This window comes from Podarcis melisellensis (assembly GCF_964234715.1).
Source record: "Podarcis melisellensis genome assembly, chromosome: 8".
In the NCBI taxonomy this organism is placed as follows: domain Eukaryota; kingdom Metazoa; phylum Chordata; class Lepidosauria; order Squamata; family Lacertidae; genus Podarcis; species Podarcis melisellensis.
Genome location: NC_138540.1, coordinates 20191177 through 20204371, shown reverse-complemented (window position 1 = coordinate 20204371; position 13195 = coordinate 20191177). Strand labels below are relative to the sequence as shown.

Below are 13195 nucleotides of genomic sequence, written 5' to 3'. Positions count from 1 at the left end.
GTGAAAGTTTACCTCAGGATATTGAGGTAAACATTACCTCAGAATATTGAGGTAAATTTTACCTCAGAATTTTGAAATTTGTGTACTGTTGCTTGATCACATTGGCAGGTGCAAAATACAAGCTCTGACCAGCCACCAGCTCCCTGGAACCATCCGATACAAACCATCATCTCATGGTCAGAGGTGCAATCCTGACAAGTGCAAAGCCTTATTCTGTGTTGTCCTCTATCATTGTTGGGTTGGGTTTTGCCTTGTTTGGCTAACTGCTTTGTTTCCCTGTCGTGAGCCACCTGGAGAATTTTGTAAGGGCGGCCCACAAAGATGGCTGACAAATGTCCACTCCTAATCAAATACGTTTTGTCAAATTTTTGAAGATAGGCATCATGGGACTCCAGATGGAGCAGCCAACAATCAGGTGAACACTGAGCAAATGTCACGATTGCTAAGGGGTGATGTGTAGAGTATTCAACATCCAAAGTGACAAGAGGAGAATTTTGAGGTGAATTTTTCAAGAATAAATTAGTTTCGGTCTTACTTGCAAATGGTGAACCCATTGAGGGAAGCTATTGCATTCTCTTCACCACCCAGCCCCAAAAGTGCATGGCTACACCTCCTCTCCTCCCAGTTATTAGGTAACTGTCAAAAAAGATAAAGCAAATCAAATCCTGTCGACACGCAGCCATGTTCCATTTAGCCTGCACAAAAGACAGACTTTTTCTCCTTTCATTCCCCCCACCATGTTCATTTCACCCCCCTGCAGCATCAATAATTCATGGATTTAAAAGGGGGAAAAGATGATAACCAGTGAGAAATTTAAGCAGCAGATGCTCTCTCTCCATTAGAAAAAGAGAAATAAGTTTCAATTCAGGGGTGTTATTTTTCTTTAAATTATTTCTGCTTTGTTCTGTAAGGACAATGGCGCAGCGCTAGTGTTTTGACACTGCGGATCTTATAACAGCCGCTGGTGACATGTTAGCTAACAAATTGGCACAAATGACCATGGTCGAAATAATTACATGGTAAGGAGAGGCGAATCAGAGAACAAATCTCCGTCTATCAGGTCCAGGAAAGACATTGTAACAAAAGGGAGATATGTAGCTGTTTTGCAAATTAATCAGCTTTAATCATCCCTTTTTAAAAACGGGAGGACTTTACTGAAAGGGCACTGGTGCCAGCTAGACCCCAATTAAAGTGAATAAGGGGGGATTAAGGACACAATCTGGTAAATGCATTTAGCATCAGGGAGTGAGTGCCACTGACTATGGTGCAACTTGCTTCGGAGTAAACATGTATAAGATTGCACTGTAAATAGTTGAAGTCCAAGTACTGGAGGGTTTAAACCCACATTCACCCCATGCATTTAAAGCACTAGGATACCATTTAAAACAGCCATGGCTTCTTCCACCAATGAATTCTGGGAGCTGTAGTTTGTTAAGGGTGCTGATAGTTGATGGGAGACCCCCCTATCCCCCTCACAAAACTACAATTTCCCGGAGTTGTTTAACAATCAAGCCCTCTTCACAGGGACTCCCAGAATTCTTTGGGAGGAATCCATGACTGTTTAAAGGTGCATGCTGTGAATGAGGCCTTAATGATCCCAAGTGTGGTTAGAGCTTGCATTGAATAACACAATAGCTGCTTTATCTTGATGCAAGCTATTAAGAGGAGGTGCTAGCCATGCATTTTTTTACAAATTCATACCAAAAGGATGATCAATATTAAAGAAGAGGACTGCCTTATTAAGCTATCAGGGGTCTACAGAGTTGCCACATGTACTGTCTTTCAGAGGGCAGTCCTCTACCTGAAGGCTGTCTGGTCTATGAGTGGTTTAAAGATTGAGAACCCTAAGGAGGGAGATCTGGTAAACCTTGTAGTTGTCTGTCAGCAGTTGGCCTCTGGACCACAGACTAAGCAACCACACAGACCTTTTGCTCAGAGTCATGCTGAGATGCCCAGCCTGTCTATTTGAAATACAGGGTTGCATCCAGCGCTAGCCTTGACCACAGTGGACCCGCTGAAATGACTGGACATAACTTAACTTTGGTCCATTTATTTCAGTGGTTTTATTCTGAGTCACTAAACTTACACCTGCTGCTAAAAATTAACATATGCCAACACGATGCAAATCTGTGATTCATTTCTGCTTTCTTTGGGTAATGTGTGAATAGCTACCCTAGAGGGGTATGTAAACACATCACAGGAATAATTAGTGGGTGTTATCACCAACTCCAGATGTCATCTCTGTATAGATACACCACTGACCCATAACAGAAACACCAACCCTTAATTTCATACTTCTGCATTAATCCTCAAACATATACGGCTTTTGAAAGAACCATGGTTTAATTGTGGTCTACCAAACCCCTAATATCAGGTTTGTTATTTATTTAATTATTTGCAAGCACAGGACAGTCAAGCATTGTTCTTTGGGGGTTGCTTGGTGCAGTATGACACTGGTGACCGTCTCCCTTCATCTCCCTTCGTTTCTCCATCCAGCCGTGGCTGAGCATTTTAGCTGCCCCACCAGCAGAGATTATTTACAAATAGGGGAGATGCTCAGAATTCTGAGTTGTACGGGGGCCATGTCCTCAAATTCTAGATGATGGCTCTCATTAGTGAGTCTATAGAAAAACTGGGTTGGCAGCTCTGTGAACAGGGATGAAGATCTAAAACAGAATGATGTTCTGGTCCCTATATCCAGATGTTATGGAAATTGACCATGGCTCAGTGTTGGGGACTGCTCTTGCAGGGCACATTTGACCCTGAACAGAAGAAGAAGAAGAAGAAGAAGAAGAAGAAGAAGAAGAAGAAGAAGAAGAAGAAGAAGAATAATTTGGATTTGATATCCCGCCTTTCACTCCCTTTCAGGAGTCTCAAAGCGGCTAACATTCTCCTTTCCCTTCCTCCCCCACAACAAACACTCTGTGAGGTGAGTGGGGTGAGAGACTTCAAAGAAGTGTGACTGGCCCAAGGTCACCCAGCAGCTGCATGTGGAGGAGCGGAGACGCAAACCCAGTTCCCCAGATTACGAGACTACCGCTCTTAACCACTACACCACACAGGAGAATCAAACACTTTTTCTTCCTTCATTCATTCTTCCACAGTCAAAAGCAGCCTGGGATAATTTGAAGGCAGTAGTGGGGAGAGTTGCTGTTGTCCTTAGGTCCTGCCTGCAAGCTTCTCATAGGCATCTGGCTGGCAACTGTGAGAACGGGACCACTGGCCTGATCCAGCAGGGCTCTTTTCTGTGTTCTTATTCATCATACTCTCCTTAAATGGCTTCAAAGGGGAATCAGTGGAAGCCTGCTGTCTTATTTCCAACCAATGGGGTGTGGCTCTGCCTGTCACTGGCTCTGGCTCCACCTACTGTTGGTTTCCCTACCTTCTGCCCCATAAGATCCAGTGAACACAAGCCTTGCATGTATGCTGTGCTGAGTCATTGTCTTGTACACTGGACACGGATCAGCATGCAAAAGACTGGCCCTGACTTCCCTACCTGGTTGGCACTTGGGAGACTTCAGCAGAAGTGGGATTTTGGGTTGCCAAAATCTGATTTAAAAACTACACAGAGAGAGAGAGAGTGCAGTGTTTTTCACAAGCTAGCCTGAAGATCTTGCCATCGCTCCCTGTTACGGCTGTATAATCCACCCGACAGCTAGCTAATCCTTCCATCGTCTTGCTCAAGCACAAACAGCAATACACAGAGCAAAAATAAAGAGTCGAGGAAGCCTCTGTACTCTTGTCCCACCTCACCTATTGCCAAAATATATACAATAATATATTTGTCTGCCTTAGATTTTCCTAAAAGATTAAGAACTCAATGGAATGGGGCCTTGTGGTAGGAAACCAAGGGGATTGGAGAACAGAAAGGACGCAAAGGGAGAAAACTTTGTCTGCCATTTCCTTTGCCAAGCTATTTTTTAAGTCACGCATGCAGGAATCTGAAAGACCCAGAGGTCAAATCTTAGATTTTGGAAGCCTCCACTGAAGTTGAAAGGATTTACAATGGATTTACGTCACTGCCTTTAATATCTTTTATTTTCACACACCCTTGAGGAGGTAGCATTCTCCATTCTCATCACATACGTGGCCTCTACACAGTAATTAATGCAAGCTTAGGAGCAATTATTATCTTAAACTGCTAGCTTATTTTCATAATTACTGGCTTAAATGGGCTGTACCAATGTGATTTCTCCTCCCTCTCTTCTATTTGGGCTAAAGCAATTAGATTTGTCTCCATCCCCGATGAAACACTTGTTTCTTAAGTATTTTATTGGCTTGCTCTCTCAGCAAAGGGCACATAATATTAGGAATTTCAGCAACAAAAGTCTCATCTGGCTTAAACTTTCCAAGGATTAAGGCACAAGTAGTGGGGACACCTCCTTATCCCTCCTCTTTAATAAGAGATGAAGTTATTGACAGCATGTTGCCTTGCAATGGCACCCCCAAACCTGCCACTTAGGGTGGAGTGTCTCCCCCAAAGAAGGACATTTGGGGATTTGAGGTTGTTGGATACAGCAGAACTCTTTCCTCGATTCAACAGAATGGAATGCCCCCAAAGACATTAAGTTGTGAATTATGGAGTCCATTAAACAACCAGCATGGAAGAGGAAAGCAAACCACTACCTTTCATTTCCCCCATTTGAATTCCTCTCTCGCACCCAAAAACATGCTCCTTTAGCTTCTTCCTATTTAAGCAGATCTGAATCCATTCCAAAACATCCAGCAAAGTTTTATTTTTCTCCTTTCCCAGCCGAAGCGAGATGGCCTGTCCTTAACACATAATTCTTCTCCTATCCCCGGTCGGTCTCGCCCGCTGACCGTGCTAAGACCTCCATTTCGACAAGGGCAAAAAAGAAACAAAAATAAACCAACCTTTCCACATTATGGCTCTCGGCGTAGAGCCCATCGGAGGCTCCCATCAGCAAGATGAACGACACGCACTGAGCATATGCTCGGCCATTTCCTTAACTGCCAACATGGCCATAAGCAATAAGAGGCATATAGATACCGTGTGCTAAGTGAGACAGGGGATAGGATGATAGTGGAAGCAGTTTCAATTCAAGAGGTGTTCCCTCTCTCTCTCTCTCTCTCTCTCTCTCTCTCTCTCTCTCTGGTCATTGTCATAAAGAGGTGGGCAAAGCAAGGAAAGGCCTTGAGGGGGAAGTTCCTCCCCTCCACCCGCAGGCACCTGCAGTAAGGTGTGAACGCTTATGGTGGGTCTATCCACTCAGGACACGGAAGGAGAAGGAAGGGAGAAAAGAGGACAGCAAGAAGGTAAGGGCTGTAACCTTACCATGGCACAAGATTAAAGCAAATAAGGTCATCATTTTTTAAAAAAATAAATAAATAAATCATAAAACGAAAAAAGCTCTCCGTTTTTAAGCCCTCAGCAAGCGCACTATTTCCAGCTGTTGGGTACCCATGAAACATAAAACCAACCTATTCGTTACCTGGGTTACAGACCTCATTTAGTTAATCATCACCATGATGACCAGGGCCCAAAAGGAGAGGGGTGGCAGGAACGGTGTGGGGGAAAGAGGGGGGGGGGAGGAAACAAAGAACTTTAAGAAAATAAAAAGCTACTACTTTCTCTGTCTGAGATCCCATTCTTTTATCTGCCCTCATGCCATCCTCCCTGCTGGTCTTTATTCCTCCTTTCCTTTCTGTAGTACAGAAAGGCCAAGTTTTGAGCAGCGCTTTTCGAACAGCCAGGTATCATTTCTCCTCCAAATGGGAAAGGTGGGGCCTTTGGTTCATACTGCACCAGGTTGCTCAAGGTCCAGAGAGGAATGTGAGTTGAGAGGAAAGAAAAAACGGGAGGGGAGGGGGATCCCCGCACTTCTAACTTGTTAGTTAACCTGCCCGCCTGAGCCTTAATCAATAGCCAGGGACTCTGAAAGGAACAAAGAACAAACACAGAAGAAAAGCCGGGCCCTTATCTCAGATCCTCATCAGATAAGCCATACCTGGAGTCCAAAGGGACAGGCTGGCCTGTTCAGCCCTTTCCGAGTTCAAGAAGGAGCAAAGGGATGTTTCTGTGGCTTCTCTACACTTCAGTGAGAGCATTCTTGCTTTGAATTTATTTTAATTTGTTCCCAACACCATCATTATTTTTAGGAGGCAGAGGAAGAAGGGGGAACCAAGTAAACCCTGAACTCTAATCAAAACATGCATCTCAGGGTAATTTTGGAATTAAGTCTCTTTCTGCGTGTCTTAAGGGAGCAAGCCTATGCATGTCTACGCAGAAGTAAGCTCCACTGAGTTCCATGGGATTAGTTCTCAGTTCCTTTAAAGTTGTAGTCCTGTACTCACTTACCAAGGGAGTAAGCCCCATTGAGATTCATTGGGACATACTTCCGGGTGGACGTGTACAGCACTGCGCTGTAACAATCTGTTTAGCTAGCAAGCGGTCTGGATTCAGATGGCCCCTGTAATAGACAAGGATGCCTTGCGTCTTTCACCTCTTGATAAACACATTCCAAAACCTCCAATTAGCCGCTCTTGCAAAAACACACCACACGGAAGAAAGCTCTTAAATTGACGTGTGATTGCTTTCCAATTTGCATTAAAAGAAAAAAGAAAATCAAATGCGTTACAGGGTTCCCGATGAGACAGGCAGCCAGAGATCACACACCCTTGACCTTTCGTTCCAGGAGATTTTGGTAAAGGGGATGTGTGGAAGCCCCAAATTCGTTTGTGAAGATTCAGCAGAGAGAGGGGGGGGGGAAGTACCCAATGCAGCCTCTAAAGAAATCCTAAGAGCTCCTCAGAGAACCATCCAAACAAACATTTACCAGCTTCTGGGAAAACGATATTGTTACCAAAAGCAATTTGCAAACACTTTGTCAGAACGCAGCATGAGATAATTAAGCATATTTGAATTTACAATTTAGATTCTTCTATTAAGGTGGGAGAGGGGGACGCCCAGCAACCTCATCCTTGTTCTTATTTTATTTTATTTACGTCTTCCAATTTCAGCAAAGATTTATTGTTATTATATTATTTGTTTTGCCAGTTTCAATTTTTCTGTCATCACTTGCTCAGGGCAAGCTGTATAAATGCAGGGTGTTTCAACTGTTCACATCAAAACTTCTCTTAAGGCTGCAGGCTTACTATACTCGGAAAATGCTGTGTTAAACACAGTGCCGCTTGCTTCCAAGTAAACACGAATAAGATTGCATTGCGTGAGCAGAAACAGGCACCAGCAAGGCTGTATTTGGAGTTTAAACCTTGCTCAGTTTTAAGCCTGGATCAATATTATTTTCAATAAGTATTGTGGGATTCCCTAGTACAATAGCCTGTGTGTGTGTGTGTGTGTGTGTGTGTGTGCGCGCGCACACGCATGCCATAGGGGACCTCGATATCTATGAAAGTCTATCCACTGTTAAATCAGATTACAATAAGAACTCAAGGGGGAATGATTATGTTATACTACCCAGTCAGGCATTGACCTACACACGTAGTTTTAGTCCTAGTTTTAGTCCAACAGATTGAATTTTTTGTTGCGCAAAATGGGCACTCCAAAATTCTCAAAGCTATTTGCTGTGGATGTCAACAGGTTTCTTGATGGGAGGATGTGAGACAAGGTCCCCCCCCCCCCCGCTCAGAAAATTCTCTTGTGAGAAATTTCAGCTCATTTCATGCTAGACAAAATTGAAGGAAAACTCTACTCTTAGTTTTATTGGTGGATGAGGGAAGTTGTGGGCAGACAAAGGAGGATTGGACGGGGAAAAGGTTCAAGCCCATTACTTCCTTCAATGATATTAAAATAATATCAAAGAATATTAAAACTGGATCCATGCAGATGGTGAAACTGGTCAGGGGTGCATTTAACTGAATTTTCTCCAGGGGAGGACTGAAATTCTCCAACCGTTCAGGAGAAGCGTGAAAAATAATAACAATAAACGGTATGTACCAGCAAATTATTTTCTGAGAAATTTCAGCTCAGCTATGGTTGAAAGGGGAAGTTAACAGTATATAAAAAGGGAAACTTGTGGCACAAACATGTGCATAGATTATTTTCAAAATAAGAAACCCTGGGTTCAACAAGTTAGTGAGTACAAGACTGCAGCTTTAAATGAATAGTTGTATTTATAGTTAGAGGGGATTGTAGAAAGCAATCTTGATATTTGATATTTGGATATCTGCTGATAGACTTCCAATACATAAAGATTTGTGTCATTCATCAACATTTAGATGAGCTCAACAGCTGCTGCTGTTGTTTTTCTTTTTTAATAATAGTAATAGTAATAGTGATTTTAAACGTGCAGTCCTCAGCACACCTACTTGAGAATAAGCCCTACTGATGTCAACAGAATTTACTTCCAAGGTTGCACAGTTAAAATTCCAAACTGTTTTGGAAAAAAAAATACTATGTGCTCTTTGTTGGGGTTCAGGTCATATTACACTTAGTGGAACTTACTGTACTACTGAGTAATTTGAATCCACAAAATTAAGCAACCTACATTTAGCACCCTAACCTGATTTTCACCTAAAAAAGGTTTTCTTGGGAGTGTCATGGATTTTCATGAAACATTGTTCTAGGATGGAAGTCCTAAAGATACTATTTCCCACTGGGGGGGCGGGGAATGGAACTTACTCCAAATTAAATATGGTTGGGATCAGGTGCCCATGCTATAATTTAAGCGAGTACTTCTTCAAAGGTAATTCCATTCAAGTTGAAGGCACTATTAAGGTGTAGGATATATTGATAGGGTTTAAAATGTGAATGTGAGATACTACAGAATTTTAGAGTCGCAGACACGGGGAAAACAGCCGTTTCTGAACTATCTACCAGTTTGGAGGATTGCAGAGTTGTTCATTCAAAAACTGTCCATCATACCTTAGTGTACACATTAAGACCCACATTTCGTTTTCAAATTAATAGCTCTCTAAAGGCTGCAATCCTATATCCACTTATCTGGGAGAAATAATCATTGAAGCCAGCGGGACTTGTTTCTGAAAAGACTTGGGCAGGAGTGTGCCATAAGCCTATTTGAGGGAGCACCGATGTGTCACAAGTTCCCCATATTTCAGACAAGAGCTCTTTTGATACAGCACAACCAGCTTGTGCTGGTTGCCTTTCTGATAATTCAAAAATATCTGGAAGAGCGGGAAATATATGGAAAGCCCCTGAATGCAACAAATCCGGTAATCTCACCTTTGCCACGAGTTCACTAGAGGGCCTTTACAAAAAAAAAAAAAAAACCACCAAATTTGTTTTTGCAAATTGATTTTAGCAAATGCCTTATCCTGCATTCTCATCTGAAAGGTGCCCTGAATAAGATTGCATCCTCAGACTCATGCTCCCGCACCCCGCTTTTGCAATATGGAAATGATAATACTACGGCCGTAAGGAAGGCAACAAGATCATATAAGTGTGGAACGCCTGAAATGTTCAAGAATGCTACATTCCTGCTAAGTATTTTTATTACCCATTCAAACCCAGGTAGGAGTTGTGACCTTGAGTTCAGTGAGATATCAGCCTGGAGCAATCCTATAAACTTTGTAAGGCTTATGCAGGCACAACAGGATAATGGCCCCATTAAATATCGGTACTAGCCATGCAGTACAAGTCTAAGCTTCCTTACTCAGGAGTAAATCCCTAGACTTACTCCCTAGTAACTGTCTGAAGAATTGCAGCTTTAGAAGCAGGTTTATATTGGAGAAGGGCTATGTGGAGAGGGATGAAATCTAATTAACGGGCTTTGATGGAGGTAAATATAAAAGAAGTTAGCCCTGCTGACAGATCCCTTCTTTTTCTGTAATCATTTTCTCCTGGCTTCTGTGTTGAAATGTAATGAGATTGGATAGTATTGAAATCAAGATTGGTTTCAGGAGACCTTTCGAAAAAGAAAAAAGGAAAAAAAAGCAAAGAACACCAAGCAAATCAAAACCATTTCTTGTATTGTGTGGCCACCCCCACCCCCTGCTTTGGAAGAACACACAAAGCAGTCTTTGCCAACCCGGTGCCCTCCAGATGTTTTGGATTCCCAAACTTCTGGAGGGCACCAGGTTGGTGAAGGTGGACACAGAGGAACCTTCCAGAACCTTTTCCAAGAAGTGAAAGCCGAACAGAGCGCTCTGCGTCAACTCCCCTAAAGTCCACAACGCCCAACTGCCTTTTCCTGCTTTTGGAGCCAACAACGGATGACGAGAACCATTTTTGCGTGCTTACAAAACACACACACATACACGTCTTAAAACTCTCACCCGGTTTACTGTGTCAACAGCACACACACACAAGCATCAGCAGCCCAACAGGCCAAAGGAAAAGTTGACAAAAAGTCAAGGGTTTCTTTTCTTTGAAAGCCATTCTTTCAATCATTTTCCTCCTTTTTGATCCACTCAACATCCCTCCACACCGACTGGCACAGAGGGCTTCAGATCTAAAGAGTTATTCCCCCCTCCGAAAGAGAATCTGGTGTCTCTTTCTTTCTCAGTGCCCAACTCAAAGCAGCAAGTAGAGACAGGTTAGGCATAGAAGCGGAGCTCTGGTGAGAGAACTGGAAGAAAGATTATGAGGAAGCAAAGAGGCTCTCTTATAACACAGGGATAGACCTGCAGCGGTTATAGGAGGCAGCGGAGAGGAAAGAACGAGGAGACCAACTCAAAATGGCTCCTTTAAGCCAAACTGCAAACACTCTGGACAGAATCGAGATCTCTGCATCCTCTAGTTAATTGCCAAAAACCTTAATCCAAGAATCAAATCCCATCCTCTTTACCACTTACACATCACACCATTATTTACCATTTTAGCATTAAGAGAACAGAAATTACTGCTTTCCAATGCATGTGCTTTTAAATATCTGTTACCCCACCTGCGCTTAAACTGCCCCCTGTCCTTGTTAAACAGGGTCGCAACCATTTATTTATCTTTTAGCAGTGGGGAAGGGATAAAGATGGGAAAGAATTAAGCAAGGCACAGCTCGCCAACAAGGAGTGAAAAGACATTTAGGATTCAGTGAGAGATACAAACCATGGGCTGCTTGGATCGCTCTTCATCTCTTGGTCCATCAAGTGCTTTCCACCCCCCTCGCCTAACTGCCGTGATTCAGTCATCACCACCGATCCCAAATCTGCCTCCTTTGTCAAGATCAGGGCACGAGAGACTAAGGTTCCCCCCCATTGGCTGCCTCCTATTGAATGCCTTGCAACTTTGCTGCTACCTGCCCCAACTGGTTTGGCCAGTTGTGAGGTGAACGTTTGGATTTGCGAGGTTTCAGCCATCCCCACCCCCCTCACCTTCCATCTCAAAGCAGACAAAACCTGATACTTCTTTTTTTCTTTTTTTTTAACAAAACTTCCTTCAGTCTACCTGGAGAAAGAAAAGAGACAAAAGCTGGAAGGGGGGGGGCGAGCACACCTAAGCAAGACGACTTAACTGCAGCTCAACCACCACCATTAAACTCCCAGTTTAGTGCACATCCACAGCGGGAATCTTTCAACCTACAGCATACGAGGACCGCGAAGCCATTACGACGACTTTGGCACCTGGTGCCAGGTAACCTTTTCCCAACCCAAGACCGCCAAGGATCGTAAATCAATAAATACATGCATTGAAAAAGCAAGTCACAGCAGGCCTCTTGTGAGTGACTTTGGAGGGTCGGCTCTTCCCACGTCTCAGCAATTTCTCGGGATTTCTCGGCAAGGAGTTTCGCAGGACGTAGACACGGCTGGGAGTCTGGGGGGGGGGTGCTGCAGAAAGCACACAAGGAATCGGAACAGCTTTGCTGTATCTACGCTACCAAAAAGAAAAGAAAATCCTTAAAATAAAATTAAAAGTTTTTTTAAAAGGAAGGGGGAGCCGCGATGTTGCCCGGCCATCATGGAAGCCTCAAGCATCTTACTTGTTTAAGCTGGAATACAGGAGAGACGGAGAATGTCTAACGGCTCAGCTTACATGTACTTCCTCGACCCCTCCCTGAGCAGGTGCATTCTTTGCTCCCGACCAATCTCCTTGCCTCTAGCCATGAACAGGTGTGTCCTGCCATCTTGGGATAGGCCAGGCGGGGAACCGTCAGGCGTGATGTAGCCACGGACCCCACACAATAGGCTTTCGGAGCCTCCCCACCTCCAAAGGATCTTTTCAAATATCGGGGGGGGGGGCAGGGAGGAAGTTAAGTTGATGTGTGACATATGCATACTGTATACCTACCTACCAACCTAGCACGGCCCGTTGCTCCCATTTTCTCTCAGCCTTCATATCTGTTGTTTTATTTAAGAAATGTAGGCTAACTGGTTGGAAAGGGGTCCCCGCCACCAGCAGGGTGTATAACCTTCTGGCAAAAGAAGTTCAGTTAGTCTCCCCCTCCAAGCTGCCACGACTGCCATAAGCCAGGGAAGGAGGGGAAGGTTTCAAATAAGGAAGTCACTTTCTGTAGTGTTCAGTCAGAGTCATCCAAGGTTGCAGGTTTCTTGCAGGTGTGGGTTGATTAACTCCACCCTTCCATGATGTGCATCAGAAATGGGGAACCTCAGGCCTAGAGGCCAAACGTGGCCCTCCAGGCCTCTCCACCTGGCCCATGGATCCTGGCTGGAATGTGTCCTTAAATTCTGATCATGCCTCATGGTTGCCAGGATGGAGAGAGGTGTGTGAGTGTGTGTAGAAACGAGCCAACTGTACGAAGCTAAACATTTACATTTGTGTCTTTGCCTGCTTTGCCTCGGGCTCTGACCACCCCTGGCAGAATGTGCCTTGGGGTGGCCATATTTCAGAAAGTAAAAACCAAGACACTCCAAAAGTCGCTGAGCTTTTACAAGAAAAACCCCCCAACGTTGTTGAGCTTTCTTTTTACAAAAACGCGATTTTTCAATTGACTTCCCTAAGATCCAGTACAAAGCACTGTCTTTCGGGAAATCCCCCCAGATGTCAATTCCACCTTTGAAATCCCAGTAATGTCCAGAAAAATCCGGATGTATGGCCCAAAAGGGTGGCAAAAGGTTCCTGTTCGCTACTGACAGTCATTAGAATCCCTATGGTCCACCGTTGTGTTCTAAATATACAAAACGAGAGTCTGTACATCACCAGTGTTGACATTGGATTAATCTACCAGTCCAATCTGGGTTCTGTACATCAAATGAGGAGGGAGGCGCCATTTCTGTCCTTTGCCTCAGGCAGCAAGATATCTTGGGCTGGTCCTGGACACTTACTAGGGCTTCAGCCAGAGGTCTCTTTCCATCCCTAATGGAG

General features: G+C 44.0%; 1 protein-coding gene across 3 annotated transcripts in view; it reads right to left on the bottom strand.

The window, feature by feature from the left end:
• The window catches only part of TTLL10 (tubulin tyrosine ligase like 10), a 200434-nt gene that overhangs the window by 69976 nt on the left and 117263 nt on the right, over positions 1-13195 (bottom strand). The window contains exon 1 of one of the 3 annotated variants that reach the window (XM_081923496.1): positions 11557-11577. The exons of the other annotated variants lie outside the window; for them this stretch is intronic. Coding sequence (XP_081779622.1) covers positions 11557-11562 — 6 coding nt within the window. The 5' untranslated portion in view covers positions 11563-11577. Of the gene's footprint in view, positions 1-11556; positions 11578-13195 lie in introns of those variants that run through there. 3 annotated transcript variants of the gene reach the window in all.